The sequence below is a fragment of the Xenia sp. Carnegie-2017 genome, unplaced genomic scaffold (genome assembly GCF_021976095.1).
Source record: "Xenia sp. Carnegie-2017 unplaced genomic scaffold, XeniaSp_v1 HiC_scaffold_25, whole genome shotgun sequence".
Lineage (NCBI taxonomy): Eukaryota > Metazoa > Cnidaria > Anthozoa > Malacalcyonacea > Xeniidae > Xenia > Xenia sp. Carnegie-2017.
The window spans coordinates 8,156,964-8,178,815 of NW_025813488.1; the positions used below are offsets into that span (position 1 = coordinate 8,156,964).

General features: G+C 39.0%; 3 protein-coding genes across 4 annotated transcripts; all 3 read right to left on the reverse strand.

Annotated features, from left to right (window-relative positions):
* Positions 1–982: 982 nt before the first annotated feature.
* On the reverse strand, positions 983–5,988 carry LOC124453317. Of its 2 annotated transcripts, none has more exons than XM_047004113.1 (13): positions 5,839–5,988; positions 5,538–5,710; positions 4,445–4,464; positions 3,750–4,106; positions 3,593–3,669; positions 3,091–3,177; positions 2,684–2,723; positions 2,436–2,605; positions 2,242–2,354; positions 1,816–1,956; positions 1,640–1,705; positions 1,169–1,257; positions 983–1,063 (listed from the first exon to the last, which is right to left on the reverse strand). In XM_047004113.1, the coding sequence occupies exons 1-10, from the start codon at positions 5,949–5,951 to the stop codon at positions 1,937–1,939; spliced, it is 1,170 nt and encodes a 389-aa protein (XP_046860069.1). In that variant the 5' UTR covers positions 5,952–5,988; the 3' UTR covers positions 983–1,063; positions 1,169–1,257; positions 1,640–1,705; positions 1,816–1,936. The 2 variants fall into 2 exon arrangements, with proteins under 2 accessions (XP_046860069.1, XP_046860067.1); XM_047004111.1 differs by having other exon boundaries at positions 3,750–4,118.
* A 1,363-nt stretch (positions 5,989–7,351) lies between these two features.
* On the reverse strand, positions 7,352–11,201 carry LOC124452525 (protein brambleberry-like). Its single transcript, XM_047003085.1, has 10 exons — positions 10,708–11,201; positions 10,062–10,190; positions 9,358–9,543; positions 8,989–9,239; positions 8,941–8,950; positions 8,713–8,887; positions 8,536–8,645; positions 8,155–8,431; positions 7,882–8,067; positions 7,352–7,787 (listed from the first exon to the last, which is right to left on the reverse strand). The coding sequence occupies exons 1-10, from the start codon at positions 10,963–10,965 to the stop codon at positions 7,495–7,497; spliced, it is 1,875 nt and encodes a 624-aa protein (XP_046859041.1). The 5' UTR covers positions 10,966–11,201; the 3' UTR covers positions 7,352–7,494.
* A 427-nt stretch (positions 11,202–11,628) lies between these two features.
* LOC124452561 (vinculin-like) lies at positions 11,629–21,730 on the reverse strand. The gene is given in 19 exon segments (XM_047003118.1): positions 11,629–11,998; positions 12,513–12,739; positions 13,250–13,365; positions 13,455–13,482; positions 13,484–13,725; positions 14,311–14,402; positions 14,509–14,644; positions 14,831–14,892; positions 15,005–15,182; positions 15,496–15,650; positions 15,727–15,889; positions 16,329–16,474; positions 17,294–17,486; positions 17,632–17,777; positions 18,108–18,332; positions 19,437–19,751; positions 20,396–20,567; positions 20,666–20,773; positions 21,556–21,730. Coding segments are annotated over 19 exon segments (2,916 nt in total). The 5' UTR covers positions 21,613–21,730; the 3' UTR covers positions 11,629–11,843.
* Between the last annotated feature and the right edge of the window lie 122 nt (positions 21,731–21,852).

Consider the following 21,852-nt stretch of genomic DNA (forward strand, 5'->3'; position numbering starts at 1 on the left):
TTTCAGTCGTTTCCGATTCAACAATTCACTAGAGGAAAAAGATTCAAATAATTCATTTTCTTTTGAAATCACTATAGTAGATTAACTGCGAATGCATCACGTCAAATTGGAACTGTTTGGTTTTCTACCCGACACGGCGCTTCTCTTCGTATATTTCTTTCTCGATTTTATGTTTTGCCGCCATTTCTTGACGCTTCGTTAAACGTTTTCTTCCGACCGAGTTCTTCATTTTCTTGCTACAGTTATTTACGTTTACTTTATGTGCGGAATCACCGGTAGATGGTTCCTTCGTAATGACGCCTAAGAACAAGGTATTTTCACGGTGGAAGAGCAAAGGTGTAATATGACTCGGTAGAACATCATGGAAGAAAACGTTCGACCTTTTTCTAAGATAAACTCATAATCAACTTACCTCTATCGTTCTCGTTGAAATTGTCCTAAAAGAATTAGAATAACGATCTAGTCTTCAGGTACATAGTAGCTAAATTAGGCTGTTGCAGTATTGAGAAAAAACCAATATCGATATTTTTTTTCCGTTATTTATAGTCTTGATGGCGATGACTCATAGCCAGATCAAATTGAAACTTACCCAACAATTGCCGCGCGCTATTTATGACTCATAGATCAAATTGTTAAAACTTAGCCAACAGTTGCCGCGCACGTGTGATAGGGACAAGACTGTCTAATAGTATAGAAAAGCATTTAAAAACCGCTATAAAGCCATTAAAAACATTAAAACTATCTATAAAAACTAAATATATCGTAACACCGAATATTTCGGTATTTTTTTCGATATTTTCGGTATATCGATATATTGATATACCGAAAAAACCAATATCGATAAACCGATATTAAAACCCGATATTTATCGATATTTCGATATACCGCAACAGCCTAAACAAAATCACTGATTATAACGATGAGGTAAAACATCTCATTTACTATAAAAAAACAACATACCAAAAATCCGTCGATTTCTTTCTGTGAGCGTTCAAAATCCTTCAGCTTCTTTTGCTCGGCCACAAGTTCGCGAATTTCAGAATAAGCCTGGAACTTTTCAACCCTAGAATCATGAGCACAAGTTCTATCATCCACATGGCAATTCCACAAGGCAAAAAAACTCGAGAACATGAACGTAAACAAGGATTGCTGGAAGCACAACACCCACCATGTTTGTCGTCTGTCTGCATCGAGACTTTGAAAATGAGAATAAAACAGCTCGCTCGTTATGATCTCTTCGCACATGTAAAGCAAAATCTGAAACGATAGATTATCAAAACGTACAAGCCACATGCCCACATCACCATTTTCAAGTAGAGGATGCGCGACGATCGAGGCAGTCATGACTATGATCTCGTCTGAAATTTCGACTCAAAGCAAGTGATCATTTTGACTTTAACATTCGTTACTTTGAAACAAATAAAATAGATAAAGCTTAAATAGCGTTCGTGTTTGGTGAGGTGAAGTTGATTTCCTCGTGATTTATCAATTTACTGAGACTGGAGGATAAATAGAAGATGGGGGTGTATTCGAATTGAAGGATTTTAAGAGGGGGGCCAAAGTGAGACTGGGGGCAAAATAGAGGACATGCAATATGTATTCTGCGCGGTGAATAAAGGGAGGAGTGTTTTCTCCTTACCCGCAGCTTTGTCGCTGGAATCGCAAGAGACAAATCATCTCCACATAAATCTATCAGATTTCGTAGCTGAAAGACAAAAAAACCTCATCAATACTCGATTCAAACTTCCGCTTCAAAGTGGATTGATCATCAACAAAAGTCGTACACACGTAAATCCTGTACGATTTGTTCCCTACCGACTGTCCAACTCCTGCATCGTTAAAATTTCCTCTCAATTCTTCGTTGTCGGCACGATATTTCAAATACAATCGAGTAAGTTCGAATACATTTTTCTCCGATACTGGCATATCAGTTAGATTAATTCCCAAGTCTGCAAACTAAAGGGAGTGAAGGCGAAAGCGAACGCGCGAATTAGTCTTGGAAACGTCATTAAAAATATCGACAGTGCGGACAATTGAAGTAATATAACAGGAAGGCTACCAATTGCCAAAATTTGAAGGCAGCAGTTCAACTAGTTTTAATCTTTCCACGCGTGAAAGTTCTAGAGAAGTAGTTTGCGCATGCTTCATAGCTACAAGTAAAAACATGTTAGCACAAAGGTAGTCGTCCAGTTACATATTTAGTTCAATGAAGGCAACTGTCGACTGATGTTTATAGCAAACCTCTTTCACCATCTTCTTTTGACCAAGGTCTTTCAGCAGCACCCGAAGAAAACCGGACAAAACACCCTCGAAGATCTTGCTTTGCTCGTTCATCAAACCGAAGACCAACTGGTCTAAAAATGAAAAATAACGTCCCCCTTGCCTTTCTCGAATATCAATTTCAAACTAAATGACGCGCGTGATCTCTTCCTCACCTGGAGTGGACGATGTCTCGATCTTGAGACAGAAATTTTCCGTAAAAATACACGAACTCTGTTATCATCAAAAGATCTCCGTATTCTTTTCTCAGCTCCTCGGGAACATTGACGGGTTTCAACGATGGCGACAGCGAGACTTTCGCGGCGAAATGACTTTTAGAAAAAGTCTGCCAAACGAAAGGTAAAAAACCAAAATAAAAAATGTATCCGATATTTTTCATAGTACATAAATGCATTGAACTCACAGTCACGAGTGGTTTTCTATTTCCATTCCTTGCTCTTTCCCTATAGTAAAGGTGTGAAATTTCACAATGCATTTTTCGCTTCAAGCATAGACATGGTAACTTGGTAACTATGGTAACTTTCAAAAAACATATGCTTTGACAGTTTTCCACAACCCTTTTCGAGATACAAAGGCACATGTGCTACATCCCGTGTGTGACCAACGAAAATTGACGTTATCTATGTTGTTTTAACAAATGTCAAACGCTGTGAGCTTTGATACGAAAAAGTAACGAAAAATACATGAAATACAACATCCCGTAATCCTAATTTAAACTGAAATAGGCAAATTGACATGTTATAATGCATGCAGGCCCTATTAAAGAGAATCGTACCACAGCAGTCTTAGCCAAACACATTAAGTAGATACCCTTGATTGGAATAAGTGACGGTCTTGCTTCGAACTTTCCCCACTTCCCGTTTGATGTCTGCATCGTTTAAGGACGAATTTTTGAACCTAAAACAAGAAATATTTTATGAAAACCAGATCGATGATTTCTACGATTTTCATGCTCATCTCGTCATGATGCAAAGAGAGAATGAGAGAGAAGAGTACAAGAAAGATATGGCAAAATACTTCTCTCTCTCTCTCAATTCGCTTCTTCACTCGAACTAATGAGGTCCGAACATCAGAAGTATTTTGTCAAAAATGAAAAATTCTAACATGATCTGTTTTTTGAGCATAAACAGCTAATGACTAACAAAATTGCATCAAAGGAATTCCCCAACCCAAAATCAGGAAAAAAGTTTATTTGTGTTTGTGACAAAATACGGTCCTTCGATCAGACAAGAAGGATCATTTCTCTTTTTGTCCGAATGAAAAAGAGTACCGCCGCCATTCCTCACCCCTTGTACGTATATACAATCCTTACATTTGAGACAACGTTTGCTGTCCTTTGGAAGCATTTTTCTTGATTATTTTCAACTCCTTCTCATTTGAATGAACGTTCTAAATGTAGAAAGAAAAAATTCAGGAACTTATAGTTCGGGTTTTAACGCTTTGCGTGCGAGACCTTGAACGAGCTATACCTTGGTAGAATTGCTCTTTGCATCGTCAACATCAAAATGCGTTTGGAATGTCGTCAACTTTTTCGCCTTCTTCGTCTTTTCTTTGGCACTTGTATCTTTTGGCGATGACAAGTCTGATTTGGATTTTAGTTTCAGTTCAAGCAAAATTTCAACTTCTGGGCTGCCTTTGCGCTTGGCGCCAGATTTGACAACTTGTTTGATCGGTTTAGAATTGCAAATCAGCTGTTTGGAATGCCCTGTGTTTTTCGCAAAACACGTCAGAGTCCGCTGCGTGAGATCTTTGCCCGCTGTCCTGGACAAAACTTTATCGAATGTTCTTTTGTTCGCGTTTGGTCCAGATATTGTACTGAGGGAGCTCTGCAAAGGATTCTGAATTAGAGAATTGTGATGAGTCAGCATGAATGTATTTCCTTAGGGGTGGTTTGGGGGGAGGGGGTGCTGAGGAGTACACACGTCCCTAGCCTTGACTAAGGAGAGTGAAGGATGGGTTCAAATTTCCCTAGAAAATATCAATCTCCCTAGAAGTGCGATATCGTGAAACTTCCAATCATGATAAAAAGATAACAGAATTTAACAAAAAAAGGCCTGACATGCTATGGCAACACAAAGCCACGAAAATCTAATCCAAACTAGAGCACCCCCATCCTTACAAAACCATTGTAGATTCATCCCTGTATTTCCAAGCGAATATTTACTTTCTTATCCGATCTTTCTCCTACAGAAAAAAGAACAAAAAAGAAACATTGTTGATCCAGTAAAGGGTGAAAGCAAGTGGCGGGTTAACTGTTCCTGCTATCAAATTCAACGTGTTGATATTGCAAAAAAAATGAAAAGTAAAATCAGATGAAAGATCATCACAGATATGATCTTTGCCCTGTTTGAGTTTCAGTCTCAGGCTATTCCTTATCCTCCCTGTGGGCAAGTTGATAACCATTTCAATTTGTTTAGACTCCAAAAGCAATTCTTGAAATGGGTGAAAAGCCTTCTGAGACATTTTTAAAGACAGCCACTATCAGTATACAAATACATGATGGGTTTGCATGTATTAAAGATAACTAAAACACTTTGGTCTGAAGCATACACTTCACTCAAATATAATGCTGACAAAAGCATTAGAAGATCTAAAATATTAGATTCACATGTGCTCATTCCCCCCTCCCCCCCAAAAAAAAGTGAGATTTTAATAACTCTCAATACAATGCAAAAGGGATGTGCTCAGTACTACTTTGCCTGATACAGAATAGTGCCATACGGCAGTATACCGATACCAGTAAAGAAAAAATGATAAGCAGATACCAGATAATAGGCTTATTAGCTGGTCAAGCTTTGTAAACATTGCAAACAAAATACATTCAGAACTTTACCACTGTCATATAAACGCTAATTTTGTAACATGTTAACGTCATTCTCAAATAACAAATATTTATAACTATACATAGATAAATAGTTTTGCTGGCTAGCATATGCTTACAGCTACATCACTTAAATTTGCTTTGCTATCAACCCCTGGGTGTGAATGATTGATATCAAAGTGCAAATTTCTGTTTCAAGCTAAACAGATATTCTGCACCCTGTCTAGTTAATCTTGAATATAGTTTTCACATTATCTGGTAATTATCAGGCAAAAATTACTGGATATAGGATGTTACAGGATTCACACATATCACCGATTATTTTAGCAACATTTTCCTAATTGTGATCATCCCAACTAGTCCATAATTTTCACAATTGAAAACGCATCTGTGATGGCCAATGTCCTAAAGCTAGACACATAGCATATAATCATACCCTTTTTGGCAGCATTTGTGATGCATTTCATGTTCTCCTTTAAGGATTGAACATGAAGTTTGGAAGCTTCTCGCTCAGAAGAAACAGCTTCGCTGTAAGTAAGACCATCTTTGCCAGTAACCTCACACGACCATTGCTGTGAACTGTACGTAAATACTTTGGCTATATAATCCCTGGATTATTTTGTGAAGAAAACTGACGGTTTTAGAATAAACGGGTAGATCATTATGCACAATTAAGTCGACCACAAATACTCTATATAGTAATCGTCATGTTGGACTAATTAATATAAGAAAGATACTTATAATCTCTGAAGCATTCTTTCGTTTGTTGAACAATAAATACTTCTTCTTCTGGCTTTAGGTCCTTCGGGCGAGAGTTCAAGATGTATTTTTTCTGCTGGTACAGCGGCATAGTATAGTCAGCTACACACTGCGATCACGCTGCCATTATCAACATTCAAAATTGGCGCGAGTCCGAGGAATTGGCGCCAGCGTTTATATTGATTTCCATCTGCTAAAATCACTTGATTTTGTGCTCAACACAGGGACACAGGTACGTAGGACTGGGGCGAACTGTGGAAACTTCAAATATCGTCTTGCGCATAGAGGTTATAAATAAAGTATTATTTATATCTTATAATATTATTTGTAATCTCTATGGTCTTACATGTTTGTCAATTAATAAATTTGTCAAATATCGTCTCCTATGAAAAAGCGACACTAATGAAAAAGGTAGACATAAAGGTAGACATAAAGGTTGACACAAAGGTAGACACAAAGGTAGACATAAAGGTAGACATAAAGGTAGACACAAAGGTAGACACAAAGGTAGACAGGTAGACATAAAGGTAGACACAAAGGTAGACACAAAGGTAGACACAAAGGTAGACACAAAGGTAGACACAAAGGTAGACATAAAGGTAGACAAAGGTAGACATAAAGGTAGAAAGGACAAAACAGGTGAAGACATAAAAGCAGTAGACATAAAAGGCATGAAGCAACACAAACAGACAAAAGAAGGTAAACATAAAGGTAGACTAAAGGTAGACATAAAGGTAGACAAACAGAAATAAAAGTAGACACAAGCAGACCCAAATAGACAAAAGTAGACACAAACGTCAATAAAGGAGACATAAAGGTAGACATAAAGGTACACAAAGGTAAACATAAAGGTAAACAAAGGTAGACATAAAGGTAGACCAAAGGTAGACACAAAGGTAGACACAAAGGTAGACACAAAGGTAGACATAAAGTAGACACAAAGGTAGACATAAAGGTAGACACAAAGGTAGACACAAAGGTAGACAAAGGTAGACATAAAGACACAAAGGAACAAAAAGGTAAAACAAAGGAAGACAAAGGTAGACATAGGTAGGTAAACATAAAGGGACAAAGGGAGACATAAAGGTAGACATAAAGGTAGACACAAAGGTAAACATAAAAGTAAATATAAAGGTAGACATAAAGGTAGACATAAAGTTAGACATAAAGGTAAACATAAAGGTAGACATAAAGGTAGACATAAAGGTAGACATAAAGGTAGACATAAAGGTAGACATAAAGGTAGACATAAAGGTAGACGTAAAGATAGACACAACGGTAGACACAAAGGTAGACATAAAGGTAGACATAAAGGTAGACACAAAGGTAGAACACTCTCATAAAGTGATGACTTTTTTGAAATGACGACTCCAATAAAATGGCAACCAAAAAGTATGTTTTAGATATGAATACCCCTCGTGTTGATATAAAATGCAATTTCATTAACAAATTAACCCACAACACTTCTATCGACAGGAATTTTTATTTACATTTTTATATTTATATACATACATTAAACAATATATACAATATTACACCTTTTTATCAAAACATTTCAGTTGAAAACGTGAGATGGAATATTGTTCTGACATAGAGCAGCTGACAAGCTCTCGCTAGCGCTCTCCATTCCATCATCAACTGCGGTGTAGATCGCAAGCAACCGCTGTCCTGCTGACCTTACGTTTGCAGGCGGAACCTTGCTTCGTGATGGCACCGCATCGCCTTATATAAAGGTTACGTTTCGATGGCGTGCTATTTAAGGTGGTCGATATTGCAGTGTTGGTGGACTGGTCGGCTGTCGTGTTTAGTTGACGTTTAACCATATCTGGGTCTGTTGGATTGACCGAAGGGAATTGATGAGAGGAACGGGAGGTCTTTGGTGTCGACGACCTGTTTATCTCGCTAGTCCAAGCATTAGATGGCGAATCTAAATATGAAATATTCAAAGTATCGTCCGATGCGTTACCAAGTACATTTAAGTTCATATGATAAAATTTGCCGCGTATGAAGTCATTCCTTACCTCGGTCGGCATTGAAGAAACTGCAATTCCCTTCACCTGCGCGTATGGGTGTACAAGATCCAAGATTCTCGGGTTCGTGCAGTCTGTCGATGTAACTCATTCCTGTTTGCGGCAAAGATTTCAAATTCGATATTCCTGTTTTCAAAGCTCTCGCCTTCTTTTGAGACACTTCCATCGCATAATGACCTGTAAAGCGAATATTGTCTCGTTATTCGTACCGCTCGACCCTCAAATATCTCCTGCCAATTATTACATCTGGTCCTTCGAACTTACCAACTATCACAGCCATGATTAACATGGTCATCGTGAGATACGACATTCCAGCCATCAGTCTGATTTCGATCAGGGCATTGAAGGGAACAAGGATAAGCGTGAAGACGCGGGATATCGATGGACCATTGATGAAAATCACAAACAACGTAATGGCAACGAAAAAGATGAAATGACCCAAACACGTGGTTAGGCAAGCCAGTTTGTTATCAGTCCCTCCGAATTGCGCTGCCAACCAGGTCAAGCGTTCGTCAAACTTTGTTTCAAACTCCTCTATTGACTAAGAAAAAAATGCCAAGTATTCGACTACTGTATAACAAACTGCGAAAGCATCAAACTAAAACGTCGGGTCTTTAACTTGAGACCGAACGTGAAATCTCTTACATTGATAATGATTCCAATTGTGCTGTTTAATCTTCGTAAATTATCAATAATATTTTTATGATGGCTTAGCGTCTCATCCTGATGATCACGAATCTCGGTCGTCTTGTCATCTGAAGTACAGTGAGCGAGAAAGGTCATGAGTGTCTTCCTGCTGATCCTCCCTCCCCGACAACTTACCAATCAACTTCCAAGTATTCACAGTCTTTTCTTTGATCTCACCAAGATCCTCCACTACTGCAGCATGTTCCATCTTTCGCTTTTCCTCCTGTGAACGGATTTCTGCGCTTGTGCTAGCTAAAGGAAATGTTAAATCCAATGGTTTGATCACAACGTACTGCTTTGCAAAGCGAAACTATTCGTTTACTTTAATGGTACAACAGACCCGGACTCTCACGCGACACAAACAAAACACACCCTAAAAGTCCCAGAAAAGTACATGTGATAATCTAAAACGTGCTATTCTCAGTACCAAACATTGAGGAAATTTTATATGTCATCGAAGAAAGTTGCTTCTCTGCTTCCTGGATTACTCGTTTTTCGTAATCCAAGGCCGCCATGTTGTCTTTCAGTTTTGTCGTCAACTCGCTGCTCACTTGTCCAAAGTCATTTCGTATTTTCACTTGCTCTTTAATCAAATCCTTATGGCCACTTGTGAGTCGATTCAACGTTCCCTTAGTGGCTTGGTTTAAATTTTCTTGGCCTATCTAGAAGAAACACAGGCCAAGAAAATTCAAATCGTCGTGATTGTACGTATTAACAATGGAGAAAACAACATCACGTGATGAAAGTAGGGAACTATGGGACAGTATGGGACTAAGTAACCTGCAGTTTCTCGAGGAAGTTCATTTGATCACCGGCAGTCACTGCCAGTTTATTAACGAGATATTCAGTCTTGAGACGGAACTGTGTATTCCTTGTGGCGTAACATACGGATCTTGCACGATTGCTGATAATATGATACGCATTCCATGCATCTGGATCCATTCCTGAAGTACAATCTCGCAGGCTCTAAAACAGTCAGTTAGAGTTCTTTTATACCATTACACCCAAAACTGTACCATTTATTTCACAATTATACCTCAAAATGTATCATTACAACCTGCACTGTATAATTATACCTCAATTGTACCATTACATCCCACATTGTATCATTATACCTCAAAATGTATCATTGCACCCCATACCATATCATATAGCACTCACTTTCTTCGCGCAAGAGGTTAAAATCAAGGATCAGTTTGCAAAACGCTATCATGGTTTCGAGATTTGTTTTCTAATTGCCCTCTTTGACAAAACAGACGATGCTAAAATATTCCTACACACATCATTGAGATATTTTGATGGTATGTTTAGTTTTATGGACGTTTTGAAATCTTCTACTTTTTCATAAGACATCCAACTTCATCCTATAACACATCCCATTTTACCATAACATCCACATCGCTATCATCAAGCCCCCGTACCATTACAGTGCACAACCATCTTTACCACGTGTAATTTATTTTAAACTTGAGAAACTTGCTTACCATCTCCGATGAACAGTAAAACAAGGGTCTTCCTTCGGCCTTTGACTGACAATTGAATAAAGATACGGCAAGTTTGCCAATTTCTTCTTCTCCAAGCTCGTGACACGATTTTCTCAATCGAGTGATTATCTGAGAAGAGAGAGGTAAATTAGGGCAATCACAAGCATAGATGATTTCAAAATGATTTCTTGCGATCAGATTTTGTTTACACACAGACACTGGAATATAGAAGTGTTTCACGAGCGCGAAATTTGCTACAAATTTTTTGGCCTAATCTTATTTACTGACAAAAGCACTTCAAACGAAACAAGATGACGAAGAAGGCGATAACACTGCTTGATTTACTGCGTACAAGTTTTGCGTTGTTGAGTAAGTGCGTACGCTTCGGATAAGAGAACAGTAGACCTCTACACGGCGTTCAGGTCTGTAACGGTTATTAAAGCCTAAACTATTCCAATAAGAACTAATATCTCGACACAAAGTAAAACAACAAATTGAATTATTGAATCTAAAATACTCCTAAGTGTGCAAACAAATCATTTGAGTGCAAAATAACATGTAATACACAATTAAAAATACTAGAGGCGAATTTCGTTCAAGCGAAAACATCGTGAAATTCGTAAAAAAAAACCCGTTAAGAACTCACAACTTGATGACATTGATCCAAAGCGGCCATGTCACCCATGTATCGTTGTGCTTCGGCCAAAAATTTTTGTTCTGCGACAGACATTTCAAACGGGACGGGGCTGTTGCGTAAAAACTCGCCAGTTTTTCCACCATTTTCTTTTTTAACTTTCGTCGGAGGATCCGTTACCGTCCCTGATTCGAAAGGCCACCAACAGTGAACAGGAACACATAAACAGGCGAGCAATATCACTACATAAGACCACGCACATAACGCCATTACATTACCAAGACCAAGAACCTATACTAAACCAGATTGACGTCTAATATTCGTTTACTGCTGTCCGAGAATTTTATTTTTCAATCAAGTAATCGCTTTGTGAATAGAGTTAAGAAGTGGCCATTGTGACGTCACAATAGCTGTTCTAATTGCCTTCTTTTGAACTCTTATGTGACTAATTACTTGTAATTAAGTAAATTTAAATGCAGAACGCGTTGAAAATGTGCCCTTAAAAGAAATCCACAATTTTTGTGATTTCTATGCCAGAAAATCTTGTTTAAGACAAGTGCACGAAAAATATTTTTAGCGCTGGACATCAACGACCAGTAGGCAAAGAAAGTCCGTTTTTTAGTGCTAGAATGCAAATATTTTCGGGTTCAATGAACGGAATTATTTTTCTACAGAAATGTAAAATATTTTGCCTCGTAGGAGTAAAAGTTAGGTCTTACTCTGCTACAGTCAAAAGTTTGAAAGGTTTTTCGAAATATTGCACCTCGAACAAGCAAACAATATTTGTGCGTGATGCATGACTAAACGCAATGGGAAAAAGAAGATTCTGACAAAAATCTGACCGGGGACATCACCGGAGCTGACTTTCTGTATGTTAAAGACTTTGTACTCTTTTTGCCAAATTACCCACTTCAAAATATCAGACACAAAGTATATAATTCAAATTCTGTATATTGTTTTTTCCCCTCTGTTTTTACTATGTTAGGCAACAGCAGACATGTTAGATCTTCCACAAAAATAACAACTTGCAGCTGTTTCAATACTATTCCGTTAAAAAATCACCACAATCCTTCTACAACAAGTGGTGAAAAATATTCATAATAAAAAAATATCAACTTTCGTTCGTCATGTTAAAGTCTCTCGTTGATTCATTGACGTCGAACAAACTTGACACCGTGAACTAAGTCGCTTCGTATCTTCACACCAACGCCCTCGCTTTCGCGCACGGTCTGACGGACAGCGGACATGAGATTTTCCGCGCAACCTACTAAAGATTCTGTTGCCTCCTGGTCAGCAGCATCGTCTATACGAAACAAAGAAAGTAGCTAAGAAACCCTTTTTCCTTCTGCATGATGAAACTACCTTGACCGTATCTTTTGCACATGTCAAAAAATAGGTGCGCAGAGCGTACATGTAGGTAGCCTGAATTGACAGAGATGTAACTAACCTTTCCAATCACTTGCAAAGCTAGCACGTGTATGACATCTTGAGTTATTGGGTTTAGACAAATGTCAGTGAAAGAGATTTTGGCTATTGCATTCCTTTAGTCATAGCATTAGAAATATCGTTACTAGGTTAGTCTGCGTTATTAAGTTTTTCTTAATAGTGCTTAAAAATACATTATGTTACTTATGTAAGTCCTTTGTGTATTTGTTCATCCAGTCCGAACATAGAGATCAACAATATCACTTCTAAAGGTGCACCCTGCGGGGTTGCAGTTTCTATACACCCTGCACATTTCTACTTCCGAAAGGCATACTGTTAGTTATGTTCATATTACTTAATACGGGGAAAAAGGCCGTACAAGTTACACGTACCATCAGCACCAATCATGGTGGCTTTAACGGTCGCCACGATCTTGAGTTGCGTACTGATTGTTGGAATGCGATCTATGACGGTGAGAAGATTTTTCCTCATAGACTTATCCGTGCATTTATTTGCCATTTCTCTTGACAGTTTTACAACTTCTTTGCTCTCCTTTGCAATCAACTTGGCCAACTCAATCAGCTCCTTCTTCGAACGTGTTTTCCCATCCTCGTCTTCACTAAACATGGCAAAGCGAACTGATGGTAATTTCGCACAAATTTCAAACCAGTAATAATGCTACATAAGTTATGTAATCCATATAACTAATTCTATGTAGTAAAATCCAGTACAATCGAACTAAAGCATAGAATACAAAGGAAAAAAATTATCGTTTATCAAGTTGCAAACTGCATATTTAGGCCTCGTATACACAGTACCAGATTACTATCGGAGCATGTTAAATTTTTATGTCTTAAAGGCGAGGACAACGTTCAATGTCAGAAACACAATTAAATTGACTAAATCGACCAACTCGATCAGCACTAAGTTCGAAGAGTTACCCCTTTATAGCAAATGAAGATGTCATGATGTGCGAATCCGCTATAGTGTTAACGCAACCTTATTGTTTTACACACGGGCACCAGCCTACGTGAGAAAAACACATTTTCCGAGGAGGTCAGTTGTAAACAAAGAATACCGTACATTTTCAAAACGACATGGTCGGGAGTGAAAAATAGACCGTGGTTACCTCATAAATTGTGCAATCTTCGCAAACAACACGGCGAGTTTCTTAGCCGCTGCAACTAAATCATTGCCTTGTTCCTCCCAGCGTACTGTCTCTCTGTGTAGTTGATGAGCAGCCATCTGCAAGGACAGGTCATCCATACGAAAGTACAATCTAAAAACCCCTAGTAATGAAATATTCGATGAACCCCCACCCACCCTGCACTTACCGCAATCCTGTTATCTTCAGGGGCGCTGTAACATCTCCACGACTTGGGCATCCATAGGTGCTTCGGCAGGTGGTGGTGGACGAGGTGGAACTACATCTGCAGAAGGAGAAGGTGGCCTGGGGGGAGCCGGGGCTTCTTCAGCAAAATTGACCTTTTGAACATCCTGTATGATATCTTCAAGTTCCGGTGGAGGAGGCGGGAAATCGGGCTCCGGTTCGCCCATCGTGTTTTCAGCAACGGCTTTACGGATACTGCTGACCGAATCATTGATCTGGATAAATGAAGTCGATTAAAATTGTTCGAGCTGAAGGAATAAACCTTCATCGGGTTGGGGGGGGGAGTAGTTGGAATTGCAGGAAAGAACACTGCGATAAAAAATTATACTTCCATGCTACGATATTGGGCTAAAGTTTAAGCGTGTTAACCAATTCAGAAAAAATGGGAATCGTTATTGAATGTGAGGAACATCGAGTGTTCGTAAAACAAATATTGATACGAAGCATTGTCGTCTCGAAAAACGATGGCAAGCAAACAAATTAGCATTTGAAAATCGCAAACGAAAAATCTTCCGAAGCAAATGTATAGTTTTTCCATGGAGCTTGTCGTAAAATAACACTAAAGAAATGAAATTTACTGTCAAGGAGCGGACTGCACGAAGCACGGATTGGGTTATTGCTTCCAATCTTCGATTGCACAATCAACTGAAATATGACAAAATTTCATTCTCGCGAACAAAATACAAATACAAAAGTCGTTATCCTAGGAACAGCTCTGCCGTACGGACTCAACCCGCCCCAGGACCCACAATACCAAAACTTCGCGCAGTCGGATCTAGGCTTCGTGCAACCTGTATCACCTTTTGAGAAGACTCCGACAGTTTCCTTCGGCCATCAACATCATTGGGATTTGTGGCAACATTTTTGGCAACGTTCACGAACGGCGTTATATCTATAGAAAAATGTCAAAAATCACCGAAGAAAATAGTTTATGGTTTCAATGGCAAATAAAGAAAAGTCAAGTTTTAAATGTAAGTCAGAAACTTAAAGAGACGTACCGTCTGCCAGATCATTCAAGGGAATGCTCAAGATCGCCACGTATCGTGGATCCTCAGAATTATCAAGCTCCATTTGAGCAACGGTGACAACGCGATTTGCTCTTCTTGCGGCACTTGACGTTTTCTCGGCAACTTCCTGCGAGACAGAACACATTGGCATGGTATGCAAATTTGAGTGCAAGTTGGTAATTCGGGGGCGAAATGTCAAAAATTAAAAAAGTCGCCTAAATTATTCAGCGGGGAAGGGAGGGGGCTATAGTCCCTTTGTCCGCTGCTCCGAGATGTCGAGATGTAACCACAAACGTTAACTAAACATTTTTACCTGTGGATTATGGTCCTCGACAGCAGCCTTGAGGTCATCAATATCTTTTTTAATAGCAGCCTCTGTGATTAAAAACGGTTGTCAGCTCATTTTGATCGATTCAAAAAACATTTTATCTTTTTGAAATGATCAAATGACTTTTCACTGGCAATAAAGGGTAAAACTGTGCGATACCTGAAGCCTCCAAGAATTGAACTCGATCAGTTCCCTGATCCACAAGTTCTGTGAGTAAATGGGCTCGATCACTCCATTGCTTCTTCATTTCATCAAAATGCTCTTGTGCGTTAGGATTGTTGGGGTTATTCAAGAGTACACGGGCGGCATGAGCGACCTGAGGGGTAAGCTGGCGAACCTGATCGGTTAAATAACAAAAATTACTGTTGCTATCAAAATTGTATCAAAGTAAATGGTTTGAACCCGGGAGTATCGTTACATGTTTGTAAATGTAGATCGTCCAGGTTGGTATAGTCCTAAGAAGGACTGTTTTTGTTGTTGTTGACTGACGTTTCGACAACCTTAGCGGAAGTCATCTTCAGAGTCATAAAACAAATAACCAATATTTCCAATTCTTGTTCTCCAGCGGAAATGAGTTTGACGCTCACAGTGAAGACTTCACTCTCACCTAATAACTTGATGTTGGAAAAATAATCCAATCTAAACAATACCTCTTGCCCTGCGTCATTGATTTGATCCAGCAATTGTTTGTCGGCGGATGATGAGCCGAAGTTTGCAACGAGACTGGCCGTGTCAGCGAGTTTCTTCCCGTGTTCCACGAAATTTGCGGCTTTTTCGGAAAACTCCGCGTCGCGATTTGGAGCACCTGAAAAATAACGGAGAAAAATGACTGCAGATGAATCCCGTGAACTCAGTAGTCGAAATTTTCCAAGTAAATTTACCGAGAGGAGCTTTCGCAGCACGTTCGAGATGTTTAAGCGGCCCTTCAACATCCACAAAATCATCACCGACGCGTTTAGCAACAGCGCGTAGCAAAGCCTGTTCCAAATCGTTCAATTTGCCTTCCAGTTGACGAGCTACTTCGTTTGCTTCGGGAGAGTTACCCTACAACCCGAAAACGCTTGCATGTAAACAAAAAACAAGGTTTAATGCTTCTTTAGTTATCATTCTTCAGCAGCGCCATACAGCTAAGTCTTGGATTATATCCTCGCTCAGGCAGTGATAAATTTAGGGACAGCTAAAGGGGGGTGTTGGAAAGTGTAAATGTACCGAAAAAAATCGTAATACAGCATACAATTAACCAAAGGCAATTGTGATTAATTTTTAATGGAGCACACTTGAAAAATCCCATAACCACAATAAAATAGCAACAGAAGTTAAATAATAACATAAAGTCTAACGTTTTAAGACACCAATTTGCCATCAAAGTCTAATCCAATAATCCAAACTAGAGCAACCCTGTTTAACCATCGTGGATCCATCCCTGTCCCTCAACGCCACCCCACCGTCTTTAAAATCCCCCCAAAGAAGTTCGTGGTCGTACCTTTCCTTCTCGTTTAAGATCAGCAAGTCTTTTCGACAAACGTTCAACATCATCAGCAAGATTCAAAATCTCTTCTCTCTCAGGACCTCTCAGACCCTTTGCGAAATTTCTTGCGTCTTGCACGCATTGTGCAATTGCTTGTTGTGCTGCAATTGTATAAAGAGCCTGTGTTATAGCGTGGCAACTGAGAACGAAATCAAACTTCACGCTACGTACAGCGGTAAACTAAGATAACGTGTATCAGTGTAGGTAGTGATGAATGAACAATAGAGAATGAGAACAGTCTTTACACTATGTAAAATATAAACTAAGATAACGTATGTCAGTGTAGGTGGTGATTAATAGACAATAGAGAATGAGAACAGTCTTTACACTATGTAAAATATAAACTAAGATAACGTATGTCAGTGTAGGTGGTGATTAATAGACAAAGAGAATGAGAACAGTCTTTACACTATGTAAAATATAAACTAAGATAACGTATGTCAGTGTAGGTGGTGATTAATAGACAACAGAGAATGAGAACAGTCTTTACACTATGTAAAATATAAACTAAGATAACGTATGTCAGTGTAGGTGGTGATTAATGGACAACAGAGAATGAGAACAGTCTTTACACTACGTAAAATATAAACTAAGATAACGTATGTCAGTGTAGAAGGTGATGAATGAACAACAGAGAACAAGAATAATCTTTACACACAACTCATAATACGAACATGATATAAACCAACATAATCTGTGTCAATGTAGGTAGTAACAAATAAACAGTATAAATATAAACTAGGGTAGTAACAAATAAACAATGAATAAAAATCAGAAAGCTTCCCGGACAAGAAAACCAACGAAGAAGTGTGGTGTTGGGACAGTGTCATTACATAATACAGATAATATCGATAAACCATGAAAATGAAGCTTTTCGAAGAACACTCCACACAAGGAAAAAATATTGAAATATCACCAACCTAATCCGGATGGATCACCAGATGGATTGTGCAACCAATCCTGAACCTGATCTCTTTTGCCAGCAAACGTGATGTTGGGTTTTTTCCCACCCGTGATGGCCTGATGTTGAATAGCGTCCTCGATATCATTTTGTAGCACACCGAGCTTGTCTTGAATTTGCCTCGCTAGGCTTTGTGCTTCCGGACTTGTGCCCTAGATGAATAAAATCGCGAAAATTTGAATCATGATTACATGAAGTGAGAAGAATATGGCCGGAGTCAGTTGAAACTAGATTGTGGTTCAACGATATCTTTACAGAGGCACGAGTTACAATTACGATGAAAGAAATACAAGAAACCTTTCCTGCTCTTCGCATTGCGGCAATTTCGTCGAGGAGTCTATCAAGCTCATTACAAACTTTCTCAATACGAGATTTCTCCGGGTCCATGGCAGATGCGGCAGCTTGGCGCCCTTGGTTGATGATGTTTCGGACAGCCGACTCACCTGAAATAGAGTAAAGCATTTGAAAATGGTCATGCCTTTCGAAGAGTGTGGTTATTGATATGAAATAGATAGAAAGTCATACGAAACGTATTCAGTGAAACTTTTGCGTGGAAGTAAAGCCTGTTTCCACTTGCCACGTATCGTAACGTATCGTAGCAAAACGTAACATGACGCATGCGTGCTTGCGCCTATTGACCATTAAATTCATAAGCACGCATGCGCCCTGTTACGTTTTGCTACGATACGTTACAATAGGTGGCTAGTGGAAAACAGGCTTAAAACCACAGTCCGTGTATCGATCAATGAAAGAAATAAGCAGACGGCGTTTACCAAGTCCTCCGGCATCGGCATTGGGATCATTGAGCCACGAATTAGCAAGCTCCATTTTGTTGTTGATAATCGAAGCCGCTTTCTTCATGTCGTTGATCGGATCATCTCCTTCATCTTCGTCGTAAGTCGTTAACTGGAGGACCCGGATGATTTCTTCAATGTCGGCAAACATCTTTTCGACGATGTAATTTCGATTGGCCATGGCTTCGGAACGTCCAGGAGAACCTTCGATAGGCAACGACAAACACACACTTATTTGTGGTAATATATTTAAATACTGTTTCAAATGCGTATGTTCGCGCCAAGGTAAATGATAACTAAGTAGTTCTAAAAAGAACTGTTGAAAACTAAAACCAAAGCCTGGTTCGCACTTGCAAAAACCTGCAATATTCATAATCCTAAGCATAATAAGATCACACAGTCCTGAGAACATTGTGCTTATGCTTATGTCGTAAGTAAGGACCAGGCTTCAGAGATCCACCAACCACACCCCCTTTAACGAAACTAAAAATCTTTACTTCCATTTAGAGTGAAAACAAGAAAGAACGATATCATCCCCAAAAACGGGAAGGTGACGTTCAAAACAGGGATAAGTTCAAGAGATTATTCTTTTGACGGCAAAACACGACAAACAAGAGTCGTTGTTGTTCGACTCCTTTTGAGCCCCCTTAGAAAATAACAATAGAAAATATTTTTGCCATTCGTCGAATCACTTAATATTTTAATTAGCGGTCATTGGCAAGCAAGCCTATAATTTCTTGTTATCGTCAGAAACTTCTCAATCAACATTCATAAGAACGTTATGCAGAGATGGATTTAGGGAACGGGTGCCAATTTCCCTTCAAAATACCAATATACCAACAATTTGTGTTGAATGGAGTACAACTCAAAAAATATCCGAATCATAATACAAAGGTAACAGAATTTAAGTGGCCACCAAAATCTAATCCTAACCCTAACCCTAACCAGAGAACTCCCCCCTTTCCCAATAAAGGCATAGTGGATCAATCCTTGATGTGGTGATTGCTAAATTTTGAAAAAAGTTACAACTTGATCTAAATTGACAATACTAAATTTTTTCATTTACTGTGAAAAACTTAAGGCCAAAGCTTCTAATAGAAAAGGATGATTACCTTGAAGAAACGCTAAAAGAAAAACGACTGTACCATTTAACTGAGCACGACTAGAATGCTCCCTCCGGCCTTAGTTGAAGCAAGCAATGCTAAAATGCCTGCTTTAATAACATTTGGCTCGTGCAAGTACAGGCATGGTTAATCTTAAGGTAGCCATCCAGATACATATTTAGTTCAATGGACAAGAGTGCCTTACCTGCTCCTGTTGTCACGAACGCTTTAATTGAAGAAATTAGCGAGGGGATTATTTTCTTCACGCTCGCAACACGTTGTTCCAAAATCTCGGCGTGTGCAACATGCGTGAGTTCCTTGGCACGTGCTTCCACTTGTTTGGCCATGTTCGTTACGCCAGGACTGAGGTTCTTGACAAACGTTATCAAGTCTTCCATTCTATCAACGAGCTCGGCGACCTGACTGAGATATTTGATGACACCGCGACAGACAGCCACAATCTTGCGAACTTCGCCCTCGTCAAAAGTTAAGAGCATTGCAGATGTACCGGAAAGGATCCCTACAAAAGAGACTATGGTATCAACGAAACATTCCTCGCCCTTGATGGCAATTCTCTGAAATAGACCACGCATGGGGAGACTTTAAAATAATTCAAGTATTTCTCTGAAGTATTTCTGTGAACAGCATACATGTCATGGTGAAGAATGATCAAGTAATTTTTCAAAGAGGAGACGAAAACCTAGATGAAATTACTAGATGCATTTTGGCAAATTTCTCATCAGGTGCCACGCCACTTTAACAAAACCAAAATTCTACTTAGGTTTATAATCTCAAGTTCAATGTTCACTACCATTATCTTCCCTGTTACACACTCATTTTCTACCATCATGTTGCCTGGTGCAACACTTTTCAAACAAAATTGCTTTGCCGGACACACGTTGTCCTTCAGCTTCTGCCTTTCTTGCTCTCAAATTTTAGCTGCCTTCAAAATATCAAACTCTATGCATGAAGCCTGTTCAAAAGTGTTTGGGGAAGCTCAAGAACACATTAAATTTTACCCAATAAATTGCATATCAATGGAAAAGTGGGGGCCATACCACATCACCCCCTCCCCTGTGGTGCATGTATTAGTCATTGATTATTTGTCATCAAGCATGTATAGAAGATAAATAAATGTATTCATCAAAAGATAAAGCTCCTTACCCCGTGCTCCATCGAGCAATTTCTTTCGTCCTTCTACAGATGTGGGATCATTCTTAAATATTTGCGTGGCCCCAACCAACAGTATCGATGATTCCTCAACACGGGTGAAAGATAGTGGCATTTCCTGTTTCAATATTGCATCTTTACTGTCTTCCATAGTTTGTTTTCCAACCTTTTGTTCAAGTTTTTCAATGAAACAATTAATTGATTAGCAAGGCATTGAAGTAGAGGATAAAACATGAGGACAACAACAAAGAAATTTTCACTCACTAGCACAAGATTTTGTACTGCAGCACTGACAGCTTGCACTGGAGCAGAGAGATCTGGCATGGCCAGTCCACCTTCTGTCTCTTCATGAAGGATGACAAGTTGAGAGACCTACAACGAAAGAGCATAAAATCCACAGAAATTGTTAAGGCAAAGACTCGGTAAGGCTTCCATTTTACAAAAAAAAACACGCAACACAAATGTCACATTAGCATATATTTTCAATGGCCCTAATGAAGCAATTCACTCACAGTACGAGAAGGATATTATTACTCAATTTTGATGGTCTTCTTAAATGACAGCTTTGAAAAACTACTTAACAATGGAATGGTTGCCCTGCCGCAAGCAAATGCACATTTTACTAAACAATGAGCGGCATAAACTATTGCATAAATTGCAGACATAATTATCAGCAAATATTTTTGTGGTTTTAGCATATTCCGTCCATAAAACATTTAACTGAACAAACAACGGCACACGAGTTGCCAATACGTAAAGTGGTGTACATGTTTATAAAGAGCGGAGTGAATGGACGATGAAACATGCCTAGAATGTGTTACTTATTTTTGAGCACATACATACGCTTTTACAGCGCATTTGACAGCAAATAGTAAGCTCGGACAGTTCACTACAACATAACACAGGTTAGAGATGATTTGCTTGAAGTTGCTAACTAGGACGAAGACTGCGAACTTCATGTTTCCAATTAACCGCAATTGACACAATACTGTTCGAAAACATACAGAACTAGAGAAACGAACTGTATTTAGATAATTTTCTACAGATAACAGTAACAGACTTTTGCTCTAATCTCCAAGTAAAACGCGACACAATTTCAACAGTTATTTAACTTTGACAAATTTCACAAAATCGAGAAAAACTTTTTGTCGTACCTGTTGGGCAACAGGTTCCAATATAGACTCGATGGTTTTTGTATGAAATACAGGCATACTGCTTGTTCTTTTCCACACAGTTGACAACAGAAACGGTCGTATTCCAAGTTTTTTCAATGGGAGGAGTAAATATTCACCGTTATTCGAGAACGATTAATTCCTACGACCGGAAGTCGCATTGCGTGCGTGGAGGAAATGGACAACAGGAAATACACAATAAATGGACAGAGGAGTTTGTCAACGAAACCTATCATTCCCATGCAAATTTGACAACAAAATTTTGACAACAAAATACTA